Below are 27,953 nucleotides of genomic sequence, written 5' to 3'. Positions count from 1 at the left end.
TTTGTTTTTAAAATAGAGCATCTTATTCTATAATTTTAAGCTCAAAATTTTCCTCAAAGAATTTGGCTGGAGAAGTACACACACACACACCATAAACTACCGGGTTGCAAGAATCTATCAGTAGGTTATAGAGGTTTGTCATGTTTAAGTGAGATTATCTCCAGAGATAATTAAGCAGTGCAGGTGATATGTTTTGTTAATGTGGTTCTACACATAAATTAATAACTGGATTCCGTGAATTACCAGGCTTTGTATTGTTTCCTTCCAGTCACATCTGCATAAAATATCATGGAAGTGTAAATACCATGGAAATAACAAGAAGCGCTTTTGTAGACACCCTTTGCCCTGAGGATGTCAGTAAAAATGCTAAGACAGTAGTTGTTGTTCTTGTGCATTTGTGAGAAGTAAATTACATGATAATCTTTTTTCATGTGCTGCAATTCAGGAAAATGCCTTTCAAACCTAGGAAACACCTGAAATATGTTTAGCATACTAGAAAACTTATGTCAAAGGTTGCAAATAGATGGAGTTGCACTTATTTTATTTTACATGGTCTGATGGTTTAAGTATGGGGTCCATAGAATTCTGTCCCTGTCCTTGCTACCAGCTTGCTTTCCAACTTCCGAAATCACCTTTGTGTTTCCATTTCTGTGCTTATAACATCTGAAGTTTATTTTATTGACCCTTTAAATAACTTCTGAGAATGTGGTATGTTTGTACAAAGTTCTAAGAACATAAAAGTGCTACATAAATAAATGCTTAAATAGCATCTTTTATGGGTTTACATGTATAGGCTAGGCAGCAGGTCTGATCACAGCAGCATAATCAGCTACAACTTCCACGTACTACTTTTAATACACTGAAGGAATAAACCATAACAATACCTTCTGAGAATAAAGCATTAGAGCTGTATTGTTGATCTCTACCAGCGCAGCTCCATGGTGATCAGTTAAGCCACAGAATAAGCCAAACTGTAGGACAGGAATTACCAAGCCTAAATCAAGAATCTATTTTTACTCTGAGTAGGCTTCGCACCAGGTAAACAATTTGAAAACAACTTTGTGGCATACCTCAGGAAGACTAGTTCTTGAGGGAGAATGACTAATTTGTTCTTCAAATATATCATCATGCTTTAAGTTACAAAAATACACCGTCCCACATAAAGAAGTGGTGTGGCTTCTATTTATATTACAGCCACTTGAAACTAAGCACAAAATTGTTTCAACCATGAAACCACATACAATGGCGAAGTTTCCATCTAACATGACTCAAGTCCATTGTAAAGGGCACCTAAAAAGAGGGATACGGAGGGGAAAAAATAAATCACTTTATGCCAAAATATATTTTCTTTTAGGTCTAGCAAATTAGCCATATCTTAAAATGAAGTAAAGAGCCAATTATAGAGTTGCCCAGAACATACAAATCAACATAAATCAAAACTTGCAACAAGAATGGACAGATTCTAGGTCAATTAGAGCCTTTAGTACTTCACTTTCTGGGGGAAAAAAAGGTAAAGTTGCAAGTAGGCATGCTGCCCTGGATTTCAAAGAAGGCAGAAGCGGAGGAACATTTATGATACTGCTGTCATCCAAACAAAGGTTATCTGTTGTATGTGAATTGGGTAATTACTCATTTCCAAAGAAAACTGCATAGGTAAGACCAGGTCCAGAAGGAAATTAGGACACAAAAGCAACCTTTTAAGAAAATTCATAAATTCTTCAGTCATTGCTGCAACCTATCATGTGCACAAAAAAAGTTTTTTTCCTTCCTAAGAAAAAAAGCTGTGGATGAACCAAAAGACAATATTTGCTGTCTAGCTGTGAACTTCCATTAGTTTTCTGCTAGCTTAGTTTATGTTAATGAAGAATTCAGCCTTTGCTAGCAGCCACAGGATGTTGCCTTTTCCTTTTCTTTATCCTATTTGTTATTTATTAGGGATTGCAGTCAATCAGAGGATACCTTCGGAATATTTGCAATATTTGTTGGGAGGTTTTCCTCTCAGTTAATCAGATTCTGCTTCCTTAAAATTTGCCTTGTCATATTATGCATCAGTTCAGGACAGACAGAGGACATCTGAATTTCTTCAGAAGATACCATTTGTAAATACCCATTAGTCTAGTCAAATTTAAGGGAAGAACATTAAACAGATATTTAAAATACATACCTCCCCTTGTGCAGCTCATTTTTGTTTTTCTAAGAATAAAATCAGTCTGTTAAAACAAGCTGACTCTAACATCTTTGAACAGTTTTCTTCTTTTTTAATCTGAGAAATTATTTCCTAATCTTGAGAAATATAGCCCATTCATTTGCGGGGCAGGGGATAGATGAATACTGTGTATTTCTGCAGATCCTGTAAAATCCAAGGCCAGTAATGTATCCAAATTAAAGTATGTGCATGTGTATGTGTGTTCTTAGAGACCAAAGTATTATAAACATCAAAGATGTTTTGTGCATTTTGCTACTTCTGCTTTTAAATGAACAGTTTTACAGTCAATAGTACAGCTATGCATGTGCCGAGTTTTGAATTCCCTTATTATCTGCATGTTTGTTTTAATTATTTATAGCGTACCCACTACTGTGACATTGGGTGCCTCATACATAAAAGAGAACTTCAGTTTATAAATGCCTTCAATGGGCAGTACTGCTAACCCTCTTCCAATTAACTAGTCATCCATCAAAAAACAAATCAAAGATTAGGAAAATAAGCCTTTGTTTAGAGCCATGCTGCCAAATCTTGATGGTAATGATTGGCCTTGTGATATGTTCTGAAGGCTACCGAAGTTCTCCCTGTCAGAGTGCCGGAAGGAGCAAATTCCAAAGGCAAGGACCTCCAGCAACAACGTCCTGCTTATGCTGAAACCTCAGAAGTGCAGATCCTGCACTTTAAACTCATCCTTAAACCTATTTACTCTCATCTGAGCTATCAGATATGCATATACATATTTATACTTTTAATATTTTAGATACTTTTAATATACATATAAAAAAACACTCACCCAGGCTCTATAACAAGTTATACTTACAGGTACACAGAATGGCAGAGAATTAATCTGTGAAAGAAAAAAGGTGTTTGCACTCATCTGCGTTGCAGCTCACCCCACCGGACGCTGGCTGCAGCCAACAGACTGCGTCATGCTTTTTGCTTGTGGTCCCAGGCTATAGTTTACTGCATACCTTTGACAGCATGATCCAACCATACTGGGATAGAAAGTAGTTCTTAATTACAGGAGTCAAAGCTTGCCAGTTCTGCTTTCATCAGCTACTTTAGCAGTCTTTCCACTACAAAGAAAAGCAGTAGTCCCTGGATTCAGGGAAGTTCTGTCTGATATAATGATATATGGTCAAAAAATCTCTTTCAAATTAATTTCTAATTGGTGGGAGTCCAATTAAATTTTGTTGATGGCATTTTCTTTGAAATCAACTGGTATTGGTAGCCTAAAAAGTTAGGTTATTTCCATTTATTTTAAAAACATGACAGATTTTTTACTGAAAAGCATGATGAAAATATATCATAGAACCTTTTACAGAAATATTATTTTAACAGCTGTTTTCCATGAGACAGACCAAAATCCTGCTGCTCTACTTACAGGCAATAAAATGATGGAAATTTAAATTTTCCTCCTTTTTTATCCTTTTTTAATAGTTTTGATAGAACTCTTGAGAAATCTTTTTCATTTCCTAAAAACTGAACCAGTAGGTTAAAATAGCCAGTAAAGCATTCTAGCCAATGGAATCACAAAAGTTACCCCAGAAACAGAGTTATCATTGCTGTGTCTCCACCTGCTGGTAGGAAAGATCACTGCTGAAATTTCTGCTGTTTCGATTTGCAAAACTATTTGCAGGTGGTGGTCAGTGCAAACTATTTCGTGTTTGTTTCTGTAGCAGCATTTGTATATAAAACAATAGCTGTATATCAAGTCATGACATGAATTGCGATGAACTAAATTCTGTGTACAATAATAAACTGTGCATAAATATTACATTGAAATACAAATGCTTATGGTAATATTAATAGTTCAAGCTAAGAACACTCATATTAGGGAACTGTTATCTCAGTACAGCACTCCGTTAAGACTGTGCCGAATTATCCACAAAAGAAAAAGGAGTTTTGTACCCTTCATGGAAGGAAGGAACACATGCACCAGAGGCACAATATCCGTAACCACATAACATCACAAGGAGCACAGCATTACCAAATATATCTTGGTTCTGTTCTCTTTAAGAAAAAGGAGTAACACACCAGTAATAAAGCAATAAAGAGAAGCAAAGAGGACAGTGCTTTAACTGATTTGAGACAGGAATACTAGAACCTGAAGTGTTTCATTTCTTAACAAATTTTTCTAACATACTTTTCTAACATTTTTAAATACCTTCTCCACTCTTCACCTGCAGGAAAGTTTTAGTACAATTACATTAAGTTCAGCTGAGACTGAGGTCAAGGAGCCCTAACTCAGCATATAGATCTGTTTTAATTTATTTCCATTTTTCCTTTATTCTCCTTATCTTCCTCATTCTTCATTCACTGACTCTTTATGTGATTTGATTAGAACCAAGTAGTTATCTCCAGTTTGATTTTTCTGTGTTCAGAAAGAAAACTGAAGCAAATATGAACATCCTCACTAGTGCAGATAACAAAAAGTATTAACTCCACAGAGAAAAGCAAACCTAGTTCCCTGTTCTCATGCTTCCATAAGAGTAGTCACAGGTCTGTTCCATCAGTTGTATTTGCTGGGGTTTTTAATGCAAACTGCTTAGAATGAGCAGCAATTTGTTTCAAATTATTGAAGCTTTTATGGTAGCCAGACAGTACAACTGCTTGATTTGATCTTAACTGAAGGGGAGTGCACTTAATTGGGAAGGATCTCTGTAATCCATAGTGGAGTTATATGGAAATCTAGAATTCAGTATTATTCTGCTGATCAGGAGAAGTAAGCTGCTCCACAAATGTCTGGGTGTGGGCCTCATCTCCAAAAGACTTTCTGCTTTGCACATTCCCATACAAGTTCACTTGAAGTGTAACAGTTGATGAATGGAAGAGAGACACGGCCATGATTTGTAGATTTGCTACAGCTGTGTATCATCTTTCAGACCCCTGACAATAAACCTATTTGCATTAAGCCAGGCTATATTCATACCATGGATTAACACCACCACCAAGAAGTTTCCTTCTGTCACAGTCCCTTGGCACTTATTTGCAGGAACATATTTTTCTTCCTCATGTCTGGAAGGCAAGACTGCCTAACAAATAAACAAATTAAAAGACCACATTAAATCATTCTGCATAAATGAGGACATATACAGAGTTCAAGTATCAATAGCTGAGAATCCTGCTGAACTGGAGCAAAGCAAATTGCTCCCTAGTGTAATTAGATCTCTACTAGAAGATAGCAGGAGTAATTTAAGAATGTTTTAGCCTTAAGGACGTTGCTAGATGCTCTAAAATAATTGTGTACCATCCCTAAAACCATGTGTGCTGTATTTCTTTCTCTTAGGGAGACATTTAAATAGAGAACAAGTGGCCATGCAGTTACTTTGCAGCTATGGCATCATATGACCATAAAGCCAACGTACCTAGATTTGTGGAGTAACATCTGATGGAACCTCAGATCTTAAATATGCTCAGAGCTTAGCCTGAGTTTCTCTCTGCCCAGGGCAAGGGAGCCCAGAGCCCCTCGAAAAAGGTCTGGACAGGATTTTACTATGTGCCTCTCTGTTTACATTTCTGAACTCTTACATTAAATTACTCTATATAAACACAACAGCATACCTTGTCAATGAACAAGCAGTATATCTGTTTACGTATTAATTGATCATATTCTGTAGTCCTCATTAGCAATTAGTAGGGTTTTTTTCTATTGAATGTTTACCTGAGAAAGTATGTATGCACTTTGACAACCATCAGTGACTTTAGACAAAAACTGTTATTCTTCACTACTTTCACTGTTCCTCTGCCTCCAGGTTCCTTTAAATCATAGTACCTAGTAAGCAAAGTACTTTTCATATTAAAACGTGTATTGACTTATTGCTGTGACGAAAAGGAAAACTAGTCAAGCAGCAGCAAAGTGCCTTCCTAAAAATATTGACAGAGAATCTAAAGCATTATCATCAAAACTCATTAGAAAAAATGAAAAATATTGCTGGGGCATATATACACCATGAAGCATTTTAAAAAATGCCTTTCAAAGGTTAAGATAAAAGCCATTCTTAAAACTGTAATGTTAAACAATTTTTTAGTCATTTTTGAAATACTGAAAGTTCACTACAGAGCTAATAATCTCTTTTACTACAGTGAGTTTTGGTAATTTGACTCGTAGCGACATCTTGTGGCCCATGCTCTCTGTGGATGACTGATTTTTTTTAGTTATGTAGTATTTAGTATTATATTGTATTACATTGTATTACAGAAGCTATATCACACTAAACAAGAAACTAGGTATACATTTTACAAATAATAAATGCTCCCTATTCAAAAATATCTTATCATTCCATTCTAATGTATTTTTTCCTTTAATTTTATTAATTTTAATATGTAATAAATTTTAATGCTGTCATCTGTAGATATAGATATACACACAATGTCTAGCTGAGTATATTTAGAACAGGAGAAGTATATTTTAATCCAGTTTTCGTGAACATTTTAGTTATGCCATCTTTGTGAATATACAAGAAAAACAGTCTTTACCCTTTTACATCTGATCTAAATCCATGGAAATACAAAGGATAACAAAAGAAAACAAAGATCTAATGGATCTTGAGATCACTGCTTCCTAATCAAAGGCCACATTTGAGGCACATTTCATTTCAGCTAAATTTACAAAATTCATTTATAAGTTTTATTTAAACATAATGTATATCATTTAAAATATCATTTATAAAATGATATCATAGGATTTACCACACCAAGGCTTTTTTGTCCATCTTTGAATAAGGCATTCATTCAGGACGGATTTTATATTCTTCATATAAGTGATAGATATCACCACAGAGGTGGAGATTCAAACTTAACTGCTGGATTAAAGATATTTTTAAGAATTGATGCATCAGTGCATATATTTAAAACACTCACTATTCCATTAAACAATTTTTTTGATTTATTTCAAGCATCTGAACTTGACTTGATATTCAGCTACTGTATTTAATTTATCAAAAGCAAAGCTCATGAAGGAAAATAAATCCTAACATATTTAATACTGAAGTAATTAAAAAAGTGGGACACAAAATACATATGTTGAGCTGAGCTTTTACTAACAAATTGATCTTAGAAGTTAAAGTAATACATTTGAAAATACTTATTAAGATGTACTAGCAGATGGAGTAATTATTGAGTGAAGTACATATGTATTGCTCAATTCTTTTGCTTATTTAGTCTCACTTGTGAATAGCAAGAACAGGTGAATAGCTTGCTATATATTTACTAGTGATAAATGTCTACATAAACACTTTTGGTGGTTAGCTGTGAATGTGCCAATTAAATGAGGGTGATTAAATCAAAACACTAGCAAGTGCTTGTCTTTCCTAGTTTGTTTTGAAATAATGTGCCAACAACTAAACAAGTGTGCCTTTACAATGCCCTTTTTAAAGGGATCTGATGACGTTTAGACTGTAAGAGAGGAGAGACTAAGGGGCATGTCTTAAAGGTTTAGGATTATTCAGTCAAAACTTCTATTGACATCATCAGAAATTTGTCCAAATGAAACAAAAGCTTTCAGGATGTGGCCTGATATTTTTTATTTCTGAATACTTTATATTGAAGGCTCATTACCAGCAGGGTACCTAGAAGAATACATGATCCCTGCAGACAAGCTGAGCAAAGCTCGTAACAGAAAGAGTTGCTCTCAAAATACTTATTAGAAGAGAAACCCAAAGGAAAAAGTCCCACAGGCAACCTGACAGTAAAGTTTAAGGACCAGGATGACCAGGATAACCTCAATTGTCTGTAGGATATAGGGCAATAGCCTTAGCGCTAATAATTTTATAATGCAGGTGTCAACAAAATGTTGGCTAAAACTGAAAAACATAATAAATATTACTGGTTAACAGATACTTTCCCCAGCTTATTTTAAATGTAACAGGAATCTTTTCCTCCTTTTTGCTTTCACTCAAAACAAAATTATGCCTATGTTAACATTTTGATCATCTTTGCTCTCCCTTCAATTCTGTTGGCAGAAGCAGACACTATCTTTGAAAATTCTGAAACCCTGGGGCAATTGCCCTCAGGAACAAAGCAAACGCACTTAATTCTTAAGAAATCATGAACTTCACACTGTGGACAATCCTATGTGTTCTTAACAGACATATGTGAGAAAGTCTTTTTTGTTCCACAGACATTCTGAGAGACTTCAAGAAAATGTCATCATTCCATTGTAGAGCAAAAAACAGTCTTTTCAAAATTAAAACAAGAAAAACAGTGATCCTGACATTAAAGATCACACAATTGCTTCCCTACTACATGCCACCCATACAAGTACAAATAGAGTCTGAGTTGGATCTCTTTGTGCTATAATTACTATCATGTAAAATTCTTTCAATTTTTTATTTTATCTTATATTTCTTCTCTTTTTAGTCTCTGGTTCTGTTTATTTAAGCTGAAACTAATAGAAATATCTTTGTTTTTCAGATTTTTTCCTCAATATCCTTTCTTTTCCCCACTGTGGTGGGTGTTTCCCCTCTACTTTTATTATTATTCTCTGTCTCCGCTTGGCTTTTTTATTTAATTTCTCTGACCTTTAAATCATAACCTGTTGAGCAAAGCTATTTGGCTTTACTCCATGTTTAACTTTTGAGGATCCTGTCCCTCTCCCCAGTAGTCATTGCCACAGTTTATTTTGAGTAAGGACCATGTGCTAAATAAATGTTCAAATTTTTAAACAAGGATAAGCACTAAGAGAAATTACAGAAAAATCCAAAACAAAGCAGCCCATTTTCAAATATTCTTCATTTGTCCATAGAAGAAAACAAAAATCAAACAACCCCTTCCCCACTCACACCCCCCTTCAGACACTAATCTGGAGCTGGATCAGTGCTGCATCTGGCCAGCTGCCAGTAGAGCAAGCTTTTCTTCATCTGCTTATTTATCATTCTCCAGTATCTTCGCAGCTCCTAGGAGGGACCAAGGAAGCGTGTTATCCTCCATGAGCTTGTGTACTTGTGCTGCACCAGGAAAGGCAAGAAATGGCTCAGTTCATACACTCAAGTTCTGAATTTTGCTGTTCTTTGGAGTAGGGCTTGGGTGCTTAGTTCAGTGCACTACTTCATCCCACTCCACTGCTCTGTAACAGTGATAGTCATGACACTATTAAGATAAACTGCAGGTTGTGAGACCGGACTTTCAGTTAGCCCTGCCATCTTGTTTCCAAACTTTTGTTTCAAAGCATAAACTTCAATTCTGAGTGGATCCACTAATAATGGCCCCAAATGAAGTTCTGCAGATCTTAAGCTCTTCCTATTCATGCAAGGATCACACCATATCCCCCCCCCCCAAAAAAAAAAAAGAAAAAGAAAAAAAACCTCCTGCATATATATTTTTAAGACTGGAGGAGCAGATACTGCATAACATCATCCAGAGTTGAAGTCCCTGGGTCCCAGGATCACAACCTTCCTTACACCTCCAAACAATAGCGTAAGATTTTGACACTCTCAAGCCTCAAGCAGTACCTTGTTCTCAATGCACATGGGTATCTGTGTATAGTGAGGAAGGTGCAAGGAAGGGTAACTTTCCAGTAACTGGAAGGTCTTCTAGATATGTTGTACCACTTTCACTTGCCTGTCCATCTTTCTTACAGCTTTCTCAGGCACGAACATGCATGCATACATACAGTCTCAGCTGCTTTAGCATGCAGGGGGAGCTCTCTCCTATCCCATAGCCTGCATTCCTTCGCTGTCTAGGGGGAGTAATTCTTTCGCTGGAAAGAACTGCCTGAAAGCTGCTGTGCAAATGCAGACTTTTAATGTTCCTTTTGCAAAAAAAGAAGTTGAAATCTGGCTTCTTTGAGAAATAAAATATGACAGCATGCTTTTGCATCAGAAATACTGACTGACTCTGGAAGGGAACCATCTAGCTTCAACAAATGCTGCTACTTCTTAAGTAACTCCTTTTCCCTGTTTAGTCAACATGCTGCTTTCTCTCTTGAGACCTCAACTTTTGGGGGGCGGGGGGGTGGGGAAGGGGAATGATTTCTAGTCAGTAGAATAATAGGAAATGGGCCTGGAATGGACAGTGGGAGATCACCTGTTTCAGTCTCTCAAGGAAATTACTGGAGTGTAACCTTTAACAGCGGTAAGTCCATACTAGCATATTCATTATTAAGCTTGTGTTTAAAAATATTCAAAAAGGATGCTATTCTTTAGCAAGTAATAAGTTATGTAGCAATAGAAAGCATTCAGTCTGTTAAATCTAATTTGGAATACTTTTTGATGTTTAAAATAAATCTTTTTCAGTGTGTGTTGTAAATAGTACTCCAAGCAGAAATGAAGCTGTATCTCCTCTTAGCAGTTATTTCCCTGCTTGAGAACAACAATAGCTGGTCTAAATTTTTGTATTCTTTATGGCAACCTCAACATGAAGAAACTGTAGGGTGGCATCAGTGTTGCTGAGAGTCTCTTTTCCAGATTTCCTCAGTGAGAAGAAGGGCAATACTGAACATTATTGGTGTTCCAAAAAAATGTACAAAGTGGGAGCCAGCTCTCCTTTAGCTGGCAACTGCACTAGGCAAAATGAAGGTGGCTTCTTTTTAAGGTGTGCCTAACCGCATCTCTCCATTTTAGCTGTAACTAGCCTGTTTCAGTCCACAGGGAATACACAATAGAATAAATAGCAAAAACTTTGTAGTCCTGTTCAGCAACAGTAGCAATGCAGTGAAGAAATTATAAATCACCTATGCCTGGTTCACCACATCTAGGGTAAAGTACAGCAGCTGGTAAGTATCCCTGCCATACTGACTAACTGTATAAAGCAGTAAGCAACAAGGTGCTACAGAGTCTCTTATTTTTGGATTCTCCATTTAAGAAAGTCACTCCAAGATCTCACCACTTTGATAAATTATAAAATATCAGCTAAGTTCCAGCCCAGTTTTATTCAGTTGGTTTATACCCATTTCATCTTGGGTCACATTGTCCTTTAGTCTAGCTCTTTTCCTGCCTGGTTGTTTACCACTACAGTAGATTTATAAAAAGGAACTGTACTGCCTTCTAGCCTTCATTTTGCTAAACTAAGCAAGCCAAGTGCTTCTAAATGCTCTATCTACAGACTCTTCCATCTGCCTGGTCAGTTTAATAGCACTTTTCTGCACCTGATCAGCTTACATTCATCTTTCTTGAGCAGGGGAGATGAAAATGATTAACAGCATTATGTCTAAAACTTACTGGAAATACTTCACTTAATGTGTGATAAGATTTTGAGTTTTTTCACTGCAGCTCCATGCTGATAACTAATGCATACAAATCTTTCCATTTGGTTTTCAGCTAGTGAACTCTGCATTTATGACAGATATATGTTATTAGTCTATAAATAAATGACTTTGGGCAATATATTGTTAACTGTCATCCCCCCCTTTTTTTTTTATTCCAGCCATCATGTCATTCTTTCTTTAGGATATTTTGGACCTCTGTACCATCTACACTTTTTAGTAGCGTACACCTACTATTTTGTGCCAACTTAATGAAAATTCTACTTGAGATTCACCCAACAATAATGCTTTAGGAATGCTACAGTTAGCTCCTTCCCATTAGTTTTTCTTCAATAACTGCCTGTCTCCTCTCCTACCCACATCGTAATTCTTGTATTAGGGCACCACTTCTCCAGTGTAACTTGTACATTTCCCATTGTTAAAAATACCTGGTACTGAATTCTGAATTTCATGAATCAGTTGGTTTTGATTTCTGGGATGGAAAACATCTACTCTGAACATTATGAGCTCAAGAAGATCTTTGATTTTTACGTCCATCTCATTTGTAGCTCTTTCCAACCTTCCATCTTGCTTTTGCTCCTGTACCTGTGACACTTTTCAAGTATTCATTTAGTATTGAGACCCTACTGAAAGTATCTACATTATCCCTGTGCTTAGCAACCCCATTTTTTTCTTAGTTCTCCTGTTGCTTGTTTGTTTTACTATTTATTCATTTCCTTTATAGGATCTCACTCAGCTTGTATTTTGGCATTTCTCGCTTGATCCCTACACTTCCTGACCTGAAAAACACAGCTTTCCCTTCAGACATTGAGACATCTGTGAAAAGCTTCTATCATTGCATTACAAAAAAACAAACCAAACCCCAAAACAACTATACATGCTCCAACTGTAGTTCACAAAATTTTCAACTCAGCCAAATCAAAATCAATTTTTGCTAGGACTCAGTTTAGCATCTCTTTTGCCCAAGGGCTGTTTCCCTGCCAAGCTGCTGCTTTTGCTCCAACCCATTTCAACATTCTTCAGACTGTTCAAAATTCAAGTATATATGAATCAGTCTGCATGCATATAAATATAAAAGGTAGAAAAAGAAGTAATATGACCAATCAAATTCTAATACAACATACTTTGAAGAACAAACTGTCCTCCCTCCTCCAATTCTACCCCTGAAATTCTGAGGAGACCATTTCGGGTACATGTGGAAGGGAAGGAAGTGCTACAGAGACATCTATAGACATCTATCTTCTAGACAAGTAGAGGGTTTTCTGCTCTGGGTATAATTAACTTAGCCAATATTCTTAAAGACTATTATGCAACCAAAGCATCGATTGTTATACCCAGAGTTGAGAAATCACTATAGCATACTTGCAGCATTCATGTGGCTTAGAGGTTTTCATAAGTTGTTCTTTTTTAAAAAAATTATATCAACATTAAATCTCCTTTGAACAGGAGAGATTCTGCAAATAAGCAATTCTAGATACTTTTACTATCAACATCAGCAATCCCTTTTCTTTGGGGAATTTGGATATGATAGGAAAGTTGTGTTCCATAAAATGAAAACCAAAAGGGCTCCCTACCACAGCAGTTACCACACCTCACTTAGGTAATACTAAACCATGGTAAACACTGTAGCTTCTAGTGTCTGTACTGCTAATTTTGCTTTTTAGCCCTGAGCTCCAAATAAGAATCTGTTCAGAGCCATTTTCTGTTATATTTTCTGTATTCTAATCCTTGCTTCCTGTGATATTTGAACTAAGCAGTAGGCGCATTCGTAGATCAGAGCTGCAATGCAGGGAAACATGTTTGTACTAAAAGAAACTGGTAGGAGGGTGAGCTCCTAGGCTGGGCAACAAAGGGAAGAAACAAGAGGGGTGAATACATCTGCAGGCAGGTCTAGTCCAGCATCTCTGTTCAGAGAGATTATGTTGCCTATAAGGAGGTAGCAGCTCTCCCAATTACATTGGCACAGCACCTTGGGGAGGTGAGCAGTAACAGTCTGTGCCTGATTTGCCAACAACTGGTGTTCTAGAAGAAGCCTGGATTTTATTAAAGACCTTGGCTCAGGACCGCGAACAAGACTCTAGTTCAAAGCCTGTCTTTAATATCACGTATCAAGGTTTCTGACTGTCTGAAAGAAAGACTCTTGAAAAGCACTGGATTACTACAGACCATTGAAAAAACATGAGTAAGATTTCTCAATTAGGAATGTAGTACTAATTATTCTTTTTGGGTCAGCCTGGGTGGGTTGGCTAATTAGCAACAGTAATATACCCATGTGATTGGCCTGGAGTGTGGGTGAGGTTCCTGGAAGCAGCAGGTGATATCTGGTTTTTAAAAAAAAAAAAAAAAAAAAAAAATGCGTGGGTGGTAAAATCAGGACAGCTGCAGTTGGTGACTAGAGAGGGAGAAATACATCTTTAACAGAAGATGCACAAAGTCTCTGAACTTTCAGAAAAGTTAAGGTAGGGATTAGCAAGTTTCTATAAGGTTTATTGAAAGCTTAAGTTCGGATAAAATAATTTCTTTGTCAGATGGAGAGATATGCCGATTGCACAAATACGGGTGTTGTAATGTCAAGTCAGTTAGGTGTTGCGTGTGATAAAGCCCACGACCACTTCAATGTAAGAACAAATGGCAGACTTACTTTGGCCTCCAGGCATGGAGGAAACAGAGGACTGTCATCTGTTGTTTTAACATTAAAGTAGATATGAATTTAAATCTCCAGCCTATATTTTCAGTTTCTGAATAAAATATGAGCTTAATCTACATAATGTTTTACTTTTGCTTTAGTAGAAAAATTAGCAACACTCATATTCTCCTTAGCCTTCCTCTGGCTAAAAGAGGAGATATAAAGAGACAGAACTATACAGATTGTTTTATGGCCCTTTGTAAGGCTAGGAAGCTTATCACATGATAATAGTAGGAATGTTCATTAACGAATATTATGCATGGTTTCTGCTTTCTAGCAAAAGAGAGGTGATCCCTTCGGTCCTCCAGAAAGAAGCTATTGGAGGCACTTGAACCCAGATATTCATGCTTTCCCTTTAAGAGCGCACTTAATGTGTCATACTACAACACCAAGGGAATAGCAGGCTCTCTCAGTAATACCGAACACCCAAATGCCCTGCAGGCGTACAAAGGAAGGTGCCAGATGCATCAGAACAATTGTACTAGAATATGAAAGGAGTTGGTTCCTCCAGGGCAACATTTCAAGTTTTCCAGTCGCTGTGCTAATTTCCTCAGTATCCAAAGAGTTCCTGATGCATATACATATTGCTTCAGTGCATTATACAGAGCAAATACCACACATATTTAACATGCCACCAAAATGTGCATAGGATAGAAAGTCAACTTTTACATGTGGTTCAGAAAACTAAAGGAAGGAGACAAACAAAACAGAAAAAATTTTAACCCACCCTAAAGCAATTTAAAATTTTCTGGTGGTAGTGTCTTTCTTTATGAAATTCTCTTCTTTTCTACATCCCTCATCCTTATACTGGTGCTTACCAAGAACTGTATAACTGGGTCAGTTATTATGAGGATCAGATTTTGCCACATTCATTTTGCACATATCATTTTTACCCCTGATTTGGTCTTCTGAAGGTTGGTAATTGTGAATAATTTGAGTTTTGAACCTGTCATGTCTCCTTTTGTTTATGTAGCTAAAGTAGACAAAGCAATCTGGAACGGCTGCAATAGTGTTGGTGTCTTGCAACCTTTAAAAATTACAATTTCTAGATTGCTGTGTAGGAATTCTCATTATTAGGAGTAAGATTTATTTCTACAGTTCTAAGATCAAATACAAATTTATCAGAAAAAAACAGTAAATTTTGCAAGAAACATTTTTAATTAATTTTACATTTACTGTTTAATACACTCTGGGCTTTTTCCCTCTTGACAGATGGCAATTTAATTTCTGGATCCTTAAAAAAAACAACTTATTATGTCCAGTGATTTCACATATTTCCCTTTTTAAAATATTAGAGATGGGCCCAAGGCAAAGCTTGGATTCAAATGCTAATGTTCCCAGAGGGTGTTCCACTCCAAGGTTTTGGTTCAGGCCCATCTCTTCCTCTGGACAAGTATACATTTGAAAAGGATACTGCCAAATAAATCTCCTTTTTTGAAAAGTTAAGTATTACATGTGTTTCTAATAACATGTCAGATGGAGTAGCATGAAGTAATTTCAATTATTTTCATTATTTGTCTGTGGCTTTTGCTTCCTCCTTTCATTTTGCTTTAGCAAAACAGCTAACCTAGAGTAGTCTATCTCCCTTCCCGTTTACAGTTAGAGAATCAAAGTGAAACTACCACTGACAAAAATTCTGCAGTGTTAGTGCTTCCAGCTGCAAGGGAATTTAATTGAAAATAAATTATTTCTTAAATTACACAAAGATATCTGTTGAAGTCCACTTTCTATTCATTCTATCCTAAAAAGAGAGCAGAACCAATGCGATACAGAAAAGTGGTTCAAGGTGCTCGGAACTGAAGGAGAAAGACCATACACAAAAAGCAGTGAGCCCTCCTGAGGAAGGCATTCCTTATGTCATGATCACATGCTGCAAAGGGAAAGCAAATTTTTTTTTAAGAGCTCAACTTTGGATTAGTCCAGGATTCATATGTCATGGCAGGCAGCAACTAAACTAGAAAATGTTATCTGGAATAAATTAAAATTACATGTTCAGCCCCAAACCAATAAGGAGGTTTCTAATGAAAATAAAGACAAATTAGTGGAAAATTGGAACTGAGCTACTCTAATTTTTTCTCTCTTCTGTTTTCAAATGTATTTTCCAGAGTGGATCACTAAAGGAGCCAGAGCCAAACAAAATCCCACCTCAGCGACCACCACCTCAAGGTTGTTTACAGTACATTCTCGACTGTAATGGCGTTGCAGTAGGACCAAAACAAGTCCAGGCTACTTAGATAATTGAGAATAAAAGCAAGGGTTAAAGCAAAAAAGAAAAAAAAAAAGAAAAGGAAAGAAAATGAAAGTACAATCTTAAAAGCAAACATACCAGTTTTGTTCAGTTTTTGCATTGTTTCAGTGCTGACCTGGACTGTGTTTTTTCTATGCAGTGTCAACTATACCGTCTGGTTGTTTACCTGTTCATGTCTGTGCGTGTAATGCTTACCTACCTTTCTCTGTAAAACTTGTGATTTCAGGGCTGTTGTCAACAGTGTACAAAGAATGTGCCTCTTTAGAGCTCAGTGCAACTGTACATTATGGGTGGTTAGACAGTATTTTTTGAGTATTATATATCGTTAAGTAAAATACAACTGAGGTTCAAATCTAAATACTTTTGCTTACTCTGTGAGTGTGTGCGCACTATACTCATAGCCTTTATTTTTTTGTGCGTGTGCATGACTAATAGGTAGGTGATCCAGATATATTTTTAAAAGTCTAGATGAGAATTTGCTAGTGAGGCTTTTTATTTATAATTTTATAAAGTTTGTTAACATTTGAGTTTTACTTATATGGAAGAAGTGGAACTCTAGTATTTCAATGACTCCATAAGATACGATACTGTTCTTCCCAAGGAATATTTAAAATATCTTCTATTTTACATACTGGTATTCATATTTTTAGTAATTCTGCATTAAATTATTAGCTACAAAGCTATGTAAATGGGCCACCTATGTGCAATATCTCAGTGAAAGCGTGAGTATGTACCTTATTTCAATTAAGTAGTTCCTTTTGTTGTCATTCTGAATTAGTAATCTATGGTGATTTTATTGAAAACTAATGCAAATATTTTAAAAATATTTTATTCACCTAAGGGTTAAATCCCAGGTTGTTTGGTGGGAAGTACCTCAAGGACTGTTAAACTTCCTGTAATACCTTATTTTTTCGAATACTGAGATATTGGGAGATGGTAGACCAAGGGACCTTTAACCAGCTGGGGATCTAGCCCTTTGGTTGGCATGGAAGACAAAAATGTCAGCTGTTTCCCTTACAAACTCAGCTCTGCTATTTTAACCTAGAAATATTAAGATACCTATAAAGAAAATTCAATCCCGGGATTATCCACAGAAACAGGGCTTATAATAATTGCTTAAAATCAATCATGCAAAAAGACTTGAGATGCCTGACAACTGCTAGATTTTCTGTAGGTGTATTATTTATGACTTTTACATAATAAATTTATTCTGTAAATATTACAGAAATATACAAGAAATATACAGGCAGGCAGTTGTGAGAAACCTAGCCTAGAAACACAAGCTACACAATGCTGGCATACCATAAAACTTAGTTGTGAGAGAGACGCAAAACTACCATTTTAATTTAGCATATGTACAAAGATGAGTAGTGGCCATTAGTTTAGTGCAAACAATTTTGTTTAAAGGGAAAACAGCCTTATGTTCTACTTCTGTTTTCCCTACAAATACTGGAAAAAAAATTATCAGTGAGAATCATCATTCTTAGTGTTTCTTTTATTGGTAAAAGCTGGCTGGTAAGGTGAGATTTAAGGTATGCATTATTAGCTATTTAAATATTTGTGGTAAGTGCTATTGTTTATTACCTATCAGTAAATTACATGAATATTTTGCTTTAGTGATCAGCATTTGTCTGGGTCAGTGATCATTCCACTGATAGCATTGGCTATTTTGTTCCATGTTAAGAAAATTCCACTTAGGGTCAGGTTCACAAATCCTTACCTCCAGACACCAAAGGAGTGAATAAACCATACTGCCCTGGGGTGAAGAAATGAATCTGATGATTGATTTTATTTAAAGCAGTTGGGGGTTTTTTTTGCATGTAGTAGTACAAGTATTCACAAGTGCTTTTCACATGACATTTGTGAGCTGTGTGTGCAAAGAAGAGATGGGTGCTGCAGATAGGATTTCAGCTTGTTGACTGTAAAGGATTTACAAGGGCACACACTATTACTACATACCACAGACAAGAAGCAAGCCAAAATGTCTCTCTGCATGTAAGCATGCTTAGGTGCAATATTGTGGATAACAGGGAACAGATGTTTTACAGTGTAGGTTTAATGTTCAGTTTTGTTGGGTTATTTTTGGTAAAAGTTTCTTTCATGATTGTTGCCTTTTGTACAACCCAGCTGCAAGAAAGCGAGCAAATGCTGGAAGTGTGACAGCAGTATATCTTTTATGTGAAATATCTTGTACAGCTTAATGTGCAATAAAAGAAAGTTATATCTGTCTTCAGTGTAAAGTTTCTGGCATTCAAGCCTGTATGTGCAAGTGGGGGAAAAAAACCCTTTTCTGTTTTTCAGTACTGAGTGAAGGGAGAATAATAAGCAAACAATCATTATTAAGTTGTTGCAAGACCATGTTATCACCTTCAAATATTTCCTACAAAAGTGATTCAAATTCATAAACGATGAAGGCACATACCTTAACATACAGTACATGCTATTTATCTTTCTACACCACAAGATACTGCTACAACTAACTATATTAAAACTTCATAAAGCTGTCCATGCTGTTCTCAGACACATACACTGGAATCTCATAGAAGTGGAAAACTAACTGTAACAGTATATATTTTTTTAAAAATCTCATATTGCAACAGGATTTCCAGGTATGAATGTTTTCTTCTAGAGACCTGAGTAGATAAAATCTTTTACTTGTGCTATATATGTGTAAGACAGAAAATTTCCAAATGTTCAGAACATCTAGATCAGTTGTCTTGTATAATATTTATTGTTCAGCAAAGCTCTTATCCTGACTGAAGCATTCTACAAACAAGTATCTCAAAATTCATCCTGTGTTTTCCTCTGCTTAATTCAAATATGCTGTATGCCTTGTCACACGCGAGAATAAAGAGTCTAACAGCTAACTCGCCTAAGAAAGCCACATTCAGACATCCGATACGAGATAAAAACAGCATGCCCACTGTTATCTGACACAGCACAATTTCAGTCAGAAAGCACCAAAAACAACCGTATGATGATGTAGCATCTTTCAGCAATGGATTTCACAACCCAAGTATCTACTACATATGCTAGTTCCACATTTCTTACAATATTTTGCCATGTACTTCCTTGTCAGGGGAAAGATATCTTTGGTAAAGAATTAGTAATGATTTTCTTGTGTTTCTTGTACTGTTCTTAACATATTTCACTACAGAGTTAAATAAGTTATCAAAAGACAGAATTAGCCAGCAAGTGTCAATATAAAGTTGTTTTACTGCTATAAGAGTGAATCTGAGAGGAAGATTATAAAAATAATTTAAAAATTTTGGAGGAACAAAATTGCAATAACTGCACAGAAAACAGTAGATGTACTGCTGAAATAGATATTGTTGGTATAGTCCATTCTCTCACAGGCTCTCCTTGAGCTGACCCAAAATTATCTTGTAACTCCACTGATTTTATCTGAAGTCAGTAAAGTTACTGCTGGTATAAATTTGGTACTTCTTAGCAATTATAAGGATGAAGCATAGAGGGCTCCAAGCAAGTTATTAAGGTACCAACTGTGATCAGTAGTATTCACTACATTAACTGTAGTCCATATTAATAGAATTTTACCTCAAAAGTAGAATTAATCAAATTCCAGGATTATTTTTAAGTGTTGGATATGAAATCTAATAAGAACTCTGTGATACTATAACATTATGAAGTTTTTCTTGTACTGAACCTAGGGGGCCCAGTGCAACCCCAAGGAATGCATTCACAAAGCCAGGAGCCATTGCAGCCACAGCGCATGTTCCCCCCTGGGCAGGCAGCAAAGCCCTCAGCTTCCCAGCCACAGCGTCCACCTGGACCCACAACTCAGCAGCCACGTGCCCAGGCTCCAGGTCCTTCCAGCACCCGCTTATCAGTGGAAGCAGAGCCACAGCCACAGCCACAGCCACAGCCACAGCCTGCTCCGCAACAGAAGCCTCAGTCTCATCCACAACTTAAGTAAGATTTGCTTTATCCATTTTCTCTTCTCCTCACAGTATAGTTTGATGTTGCTGTCTAACTGTAATTTGGGAGCTGGTCTAATATACAGAAAAAATGTGCATATGTTCCCAAATCTAAAATGAGGTTAAAACAGTTTTTAAACTTATCCTCTGTGCTTATCACATTCAGAGAGTATTGTTAGTTATATCCTAAGTGATATACAAAATTTTATTAATTAGTTGCATATTTTCTGCCCCAACTAGGTCAGATTTAAAAACTCATCTTTCTCATTTCTTTTTTTTCTCTTTTTTATGTCACTGACTCATGATCTGGGTGTGCTGTAAGCCTGCACAGAAAAGAGGAAGTCTTATCTATTTAAATGTTTAACCTTGCAGTCACTCAAACAACAGATTCCAGTTTCAAAAGGCCTATCTCAGAAACAATCCAAATGAACATGCTAGACACTGGCTGCCAAATGGTGTTTCTTTACAGTCACACTTCTTTCATGGCTATACATTGCTACTGACTGTACAGCCCAAGTAATTCACGCAGGCGCTTTGCAGAGAAGATGGCAGGACTCGTGCAGAACGCTCTCTGTAGGCATCTCACTACTGGAAGATTGCATAGCGCACAGCATGCAGTTGTCATACCCAGCCCGCCATGTGCTACAGTAAAGAATACAAAAAGGAGCTGTAGGGATGTATCTTCTCACAGCTTAAACCCAGTGAATGGAAAACAGGGAGCAGGTATTAGCAATGATTCACCGTTTCTTCAGCATAGCAATCCTGACAAACAGTATTGCCAGTAAAGAATGAACAATACATTCTACTCATTTTGATAAGTACTAAGACTGGCATGTAGTTTTTGTTTCATCCAAGTAACACAGATCCCCTTTTTCCACCCACTCATATGCTCATACTAGTGTGAACCGATTCTGAGTCGTCGCCTGAGCACAGTTCGGTGGAACACTGACTAGACCTTTTAGGTGGCAAGAGGCAAAGATGACAACAATAGTCAGAAAAGGTCAAAAAGGGTCAAGCGTGGCTACTGCTGAAGAAAATGTTTTCCTAGAACAGTGTATTTATTCTGGTTTATAGACTTAAAACTCACATTAATTTATCCATTATTTAGGTATACATAGAGAGTAGGCAGGTCAGTTTTCGTAAGAAAGATGGAAGACTATAAACTAGTTTGAAACAACTTGTGAACATGTGACATTTAAGAAAAACAGAGTTACTAAATACAGTTTTCCAGTCTTCTCCTTTCTCTTAAGTTCCTGCTTCAAATCCAGGTTCATTCATTTTTCTCTTCTTTAAATAGAAGAGAATAGTCTCTATTTAAAATAAACTAAAATAAAAATATTTTAAGGAATAAATTAAAGTTTTTAAGATGCAAGCCATAGTAAGAGTAGTATTTCTAACTTTCAAGAAGCAGTTTAGGTCCACAACAAGACTCAAATCTCCTGCCTCTAGGATTAACTCTATTTGCATGTGCATGCTTTGTATTCACCCACATGCTGTTGCCTAACCTGTATGTACATGTTAATAATCTGTGAATAAATATTTAATTAGGCTACTTATTGTGTTACTAATCAAGTCAAGTGCTGCTTCCCACCCTCCCTCTTTCAGTGAGTACAAACAAACATTTATCAGTCTATTCTCATTAACACAACTATAATTTATGAAAAACCTAAAATGCCTGTAGCAGTTTGCTGTACATTATTAGTTTAGAGGTAGAGAAGTTGCAAACCATGGAAGGAATAAGACAATCTGAGTAAGAAAAATGTTTCAGTTTTACTATAGCCAAGACTTAAATCCTCCTATTATGCTGACATAAAAATGAAATCAGTTAACTACCTTTACTAATGCATAGATGTATTTGTAAAAAGATTGTAACTCAATAATGTTTTCCATTTAAATTCAAGCCTACTTTTTAAAACTTATTATACTTGACAAGTCATGAATTAGTTTGAAACTTCAGACATTTTCTTTCTTGTATGTTATTTTACTAATGCTTACATAGAGACTTACACCAATGTTACATGATAGCAGTAAAACCAGAACAGCATAGCTAGACTAACTGCTTACAGAAAAGAAACTTGATATCTGATTTTGTGAATTCTTTCAAAAGATATAAAGTGTCATTAAGCCTCCATAAGGATCAAATGTCCAAACACATTACAACTTTAGGACTCATTCTTCAAACTCTTCCTGACATACCTGATTTTTTTTGTGCAGTAACTGTTCACAGCCTTTAGGAACACAACTAATGATCTCAAATGTGTTGGGTTTCCCATGTGGTGATTTGGATTTAGCAGCAGGCCTAGTTTTTCACAAGTCCTAATTTACGTCATCTGATTTACTGGAATCCAGTATTTCAGATCTGTAAAAAAGCAGTGTGTTCTCCAAAGAAAAGATTATCCTACTTCTCAAATCAAAGTATGGAAAGAATGTGCTGTATTGCAGCAGCTCTGTATGCTACATCTAACTATATCGCTTGCGTATGAATGTCCATTTTGTTCAAATGCAAATTGTTTTCATCTTTAGACATTTTTCCTTTTCTCAGAATTTATACAAGTTATACTAGTTATATGTGGATGGAAGCTGGCAGACAATATGACCATACAAAACATGTTGCATTTTTGTCTTGCAGCAAGTCGCAGTCTTTGACAAATGCCTTCAGTTTCACAGAATCATCCTTCTTCCGATCATCTGTGAATGAAGATGAAGCAAAAGCTGAAACTATCCGAAACTTGAGGAAATCCTTTGCTAGCCTTTTTTCTGATTAGCCGGCTTCATCTAACTGCACATAGCATATAGTCTACTATGTGAATGTTATATAGGTTTTGTTTTCCCTGTGACAATACCCACCTCTACTGTGCTAACTGTTGTATTAAGCAATATGTTAAACTTACAAAAAAACAGAAAGACTTTGATGAGATACCATTCAGGTACATTATATAAAAATCTACAAACAAGGAAAGGTTCTGTTACTGATACAGAATGCTGAATTCTAAGGTCCTTATCCATTGTAATATTGTGGCCTTACTGTGACTGAACTATATCATCCTATTTGAGACTCCTTTGTAGAACTGTGTTAATAAGGCATTGAGCTATGGGTTTCTCCTTGCTTTACCCATTCCCAGTGCATTGCAATGCATGTGTATTTTGTGTGTAAATGTTTTGTACTGCAAGAGTGTAGTCTTGACTTGTTCTTGCCTCCGAAATTTAAGAGGCAACTCTCACTGAAATTCTTGTCAAGCCACTTAAATAGTGTGAGAAACTGAAGCATTTTCTTCCTCCTTATACAATCTTTCCATCAGCTGATTGTAGACTTCTGATGTATTGCTGAGTTATCAGTACACTAAACTAATGTCATAAATGGAGTGTGTATGTACAACTGTATCTCCCTGTGTCTACTTAAATTTATTTCCAAATTGTAACCATAACTGATTCTAGTTGTAAAGAATCTGCATGATGTTGCCCTTATTTTTGTGAAAACCTTCTAATAAATGTAAAGTCCCATGCTTGATTAAAAAAAAGGTCTCCTACAAAGCTTACTTCCACAACTGTATATACTATATATTTTGGCTGATACCAAAAGTGTACCACTGTGATTACAGAATATTTGGACACAAGCCACTACTGTAAGAAAATAGAATGTCACACATAATTTCTTTTTGGATGGCATCATACAAAAGTATAACTTTTAGAAATCAGATTTAAATTTTCTAACAGTTTATGTATTTTAAAAATGTTTCTCTAACTTGGTAAAACAGAATTGATTCCAGACTTGGAGGTAATAGAAGCATTTTTAAAAAATTATCATGTCATTCTGCCTATCATGAATTGCATGCAGTAATATTCCTTGCCAGGAAACAATGCTATCAGTGCAAAAAAGAGAAAACAATTGTAATATTAACATGGCTGAGGGATAAAATGGGCAATACTAGGTTAACCTACTGAAAAACAGTATGGAATTTTAATGGATTTGTATATCTATTTGCCTAAGAAATTGTATTTCTTATAGATCTGATAGTGTCAGTTTATGAAGTGTAGGTAAATCACAATCACAACTTAAGTCCTTTCAGATTTAGCTTCCTTTGGATGACGAGCCGCATTTAGGCCAGGAGGTTGGCAATGAAACATGGAAACTTTAATTTTCGGTGATGTTAGAATTAAGTTCATACATCAACATCTGATAGCTCTCTGTTTGTCAACATAGAATATATTGATGATCTTAGCGCAGATATTTCCTGAAAAGCAGGCACGTCCAAATCACAGGCAACACAACTGACACCCTTTTCAGATTGTCAGTGAGGACTGACTCAATGTGGTAGTTGAACAATCATACCTAGAGTAGTGCTTTCCTCCAGGTTAAGGGTAAGTTTGCACTGCAACATTACAATCCTTTAAATACATAGCACTGCCCTCTATAGGATGGAATCTCAGTCCGTCTGCTGTGCAAATAACCCTCTTTACCTTGGTGGAACAGCCCTCAGAGAAGAGAAACCCTCATTGAATTAATGACAACTATCTTTCACTTCAGCAGGAATGCGCTGTGGGTAGAAGCCTGTAGTTTAGACCATGAATTCTGTCACAAAACAGAAAGCTTTAACTGTTAACAGTTTTTATTACTTCATAAACATGAGCTAAACTTTGAAATTTTTTAAGTTTTGTCCCCTTCCTGCCCCCGAACTGGATTGAAACACTCTTCACTGGGCTTCTGTAACAACCCTGAGCAGTCATATAGCCTTTCATGTCTGAGAAGCACTTTACTTTTAGATTAGAAAAATTAATCAAAGTTGCTAACGCAAATTAATTACTGCTACAGAGAAAGCATAGCAATTATGCATAGTTTGGCATGGTTCATGATTAGTACATGCCTCGTTTCAGCAATATTTAGTACAATATGAATTACAGGTAGTTCATTAGTCCAGGCCCCAGATTTCGACTTGAGGCAAAGTTTCTTGCTCATATAAAATTCCCTCCCACCTCTTCCTGGGAGAAAACAGGTTTCACTACAGTCTTTGTTTTACCATCTGGAAGGAAAAAAAAAGAAAGAAAAGAAAAGAAAAAAAGAGAGCAAGATGATGCAATCAAATCTGCATGGTGTATCCTCCCACACAATGTACATAACACATTGCCTCCCCACAATGCCAAAACTTCTTTATACCTCCAAGCATGCTAAAGCGTGTCATATGCAAGCTGATGCATGCTTATGTTCCTGATGCAGTGTTTCATGGTTAAGATATTTTTAAGCAATCTATAATACCCCTCCAAAATACCAATGAGATAGAAATATGATTTTTTTATAAAAAGTCTCTTCCATCACTTTTTGTCCATTTTGTCTTGCTTCTTTAAATAGATTGTGTTTTGAATTCATATGCAAGCTCTAAATACTCAGTTATCCAATACAATATTATCTAGGGTTGCATAAATGGTAACACAGAAATATCTGAGTGCCTGTGGTTGTTCAGCTTGGTGCATATTAGCCTAGGAACCTGAAATCTGTATTTCATTTGCACCTTTCCCAAGGGGATGCAGATTATGAAGCCAGTGGTCTCTATGCACAGTACTGCATCTTTTTTTTTTTCATCTTTCACTTATAAATTAGCATAATATGAAACCTACAGAGCTTTTTATCAAGTTTAGTCCTAAGACTGAGATGGAGCCACTTTCTGACCATTAGGCCTGCAGCCAATTCAAAACACTGAAGCAGTTTTTAAGAGATTATAATTATGGATAAGGCGACTAAACTAGCAGTGAAACAACCACTAAGTCTCCAATAAAAAACAGTGAAAAATAGTACTAAGGTACTCTGTAGACTTTTGCTCCACAAGAATAAAGTCACTTCTTTGAGGTTCTAGTCAATGTTTTCTCAATGAACAGATCACGTACAATAAAATTTCTATTTACAAAGTTGAAAGAGTCATTGCATGTTTATGCATTGACATGGTTGTTGCCATCTTTGGTTGAATACTACAGATAAATTTGCTGGCAAGTTGTCCGTCAACAGCAGCTGCCAGTGAGGTTGGGTAGGATGCAGGTGGTTGAATGCATCCAACACAGCTAGCCAGGGCCATTTGAGATCTCATATCACGATGTCTATCTTGGTAACCCAGACAGTCACACGGTTTGGCAGCTATGAGACAGGATCTATGGGAGACATGGGCTATACTAAAATGGCAGTTGGAGGCCAGAGAGGATACAGAAGAGCATCTAAAACAGCACTAGTTGCCTATGTTCAGGCACTGAGGTTCCCTTTGTGTGTGGACACTCAACTATCTCATCCTTTTAACCATTCAGGCATGGAGTAAGAGGCTACTTAGGTAAGCTTTCTTCTTCCCCTTGAAAAACAAAGCTCTCGAGCATGCCAGTGCTGCAAACACACAATCATTTGCAAATTTTGATCACTGGTAGAGTTTATTTTCCCATACCAAAAACAACTAGAAGTGATTACTGACTCACAGTAATTTAAGAAACACAGTCTAAACTGGCATAAATGCCAGCACAAATGAATTTATTAATGACAATATGTCTCCAACATGGAAATTCTTTTTATTAGATGTCCATTTCTAAACAAGGAATTTTTGATACTGTCTGGAGTATCAACTGATTTCTTTAAAGTTAAAATGAGCCAAGAAGAAGTTCAAAAAGACTCTGTCCCTACTTCACTTTGAGATAGCCCAGGAGCAAGAGAGACATGCTGTTTTCCACAGATTATGTCATAAAGAATTAGAAAGAGGATCAATAAATACATTTTTTAAAAAGATTACATTTTTTATGGGAGTTTTGACTTCTGTTAGCAGTGGCATTGCTCCACTTACAGAGATATGCTCTACACAGAGACCAATGGCCATTGCTTCCAACTGCGGGTGTGGTGTTTAAAAAACGGATCCACTTCAAATAGCAGACATTTAAGTTTCTCAGCACAGGATGTGCATTATGAAGGAGAAGGAGTTTGGCTTTATGGCTAAATCTTTGTTCTATAGAAGTGATGGATAGTAACAGAAACTGAGTAAAATGTATGCTAACCTGATGAGTTTAAGTGCTAACAGAGGATTAATTGGGAGCTCAACTCTTTACACATAGTTTCTGTTACCACTGTCTCTCCTCCTAACCATGTGTATTTTACTCACATGTGCCTGTTTTTCTGACCAATCCCAATCAGCCAAATTCTACTTTAAGGATTTATAAGCTCTCAGGAGTAAGGAACTATCTGCTTAAGGGCAAGTCCTTGAATTGTTCTCATCTCTTGGTACTGATCTATGCATTCTAACACTGTGCAGATGTCTGAAGTAAGTAACAAAAGATGAAAGCTGACTGTTTGCGATTCTTCTCTTACTTTCTAACCATGAATGAAGTGTTGGATAAATGATTACATTGAATATAAAAGCACTCAAACAAGGAATAAAAAAGTACCTCTAACTATTCAGATGAAAGACAAGGGTAGTGGTGGGGAACAGTAGAGCATATAGGCATCCACTTTACCCCCTTTTAATTGGGTACTACTTATCAAAAGTTTGTTATGAAGTCTTGAGTGACAAAAAAACATTTTTAAGAGATAACCCAGTATTCTCATTAATATAGGGACTTAAAGATATACAGATAAATCTGTTCCATCAGTTACAGAATTATTAAAGTACTGAAGAAAAAGAGAAGAATCCTATAATGACATAGCACTTCAGATACATGAA

General features: G+C 36.3%; 1 protein-coding gene and 1 long non-coding RNA gene across 2 annotated transcripts in view; one reads left to right on the top strand and one right to left on the bottom strand.

Annotated features, from left to right (window-relative positions):
* SYN2 (synapsin II) overlaps window positions 1-23,797 on the top strand; it is a 205,498-nt gene extending 181,701 nt beyond the window's left edge. The window contains exons 11-13 of the mRNA XM_067303853.1: window positions 16,197-16,257; window positions 20,011-20,272; window positions 22,907-23,797. Coding sequence (XP_067159954.1) covers window positions 16,197-16,257; window positions 20,011-20,272; window positions 22,907-23,042 — 459 coding nt within the window. The 3' untranslated portion in view covers window positions 23,043-23,797. The remainder of the gene's footprint in view (window positions 1-16,196; window positions 16,258-20,010; window positions 20,273-22,906) is intronic.
* The window catches only part of LOC136993236 (uncharacterized), a 31,140-nt gene continuing 26,086 nt past the window's right edge, over window positions 22,900-27,953 (bottom strand). The window contains exon 3 of the long non-coding RNA XR_010885467.1: window positions 22,900-22,965. This is a non-coding gene — a long non-coding RNA (uncharacterized lncRNA). The remainder of the gene's footprint in view (window positions 22,966-27,953) is intronic.

The sequence above is a fragment of the Apteryx mantelli genome, chromosome 12 (assembly GCF_036417845.1).
Source record: "Apteryx mantelli isolate bAptMan1 chromosome 12, bAptMan1.hap1, whole genome shotgun sequence".
Classification (NCBI taxonomy): Eukaryota; Metazoa; Chordata; class Aves; order Apterygiformes; family Apterygidae; genus Apteryx; species Apteryx mantelli.
The sequence above is the reverse complement of the archived record's forward strand: the minus strand, read 5'-3'. Positions and strand labels throughout refer to the sequence as shown.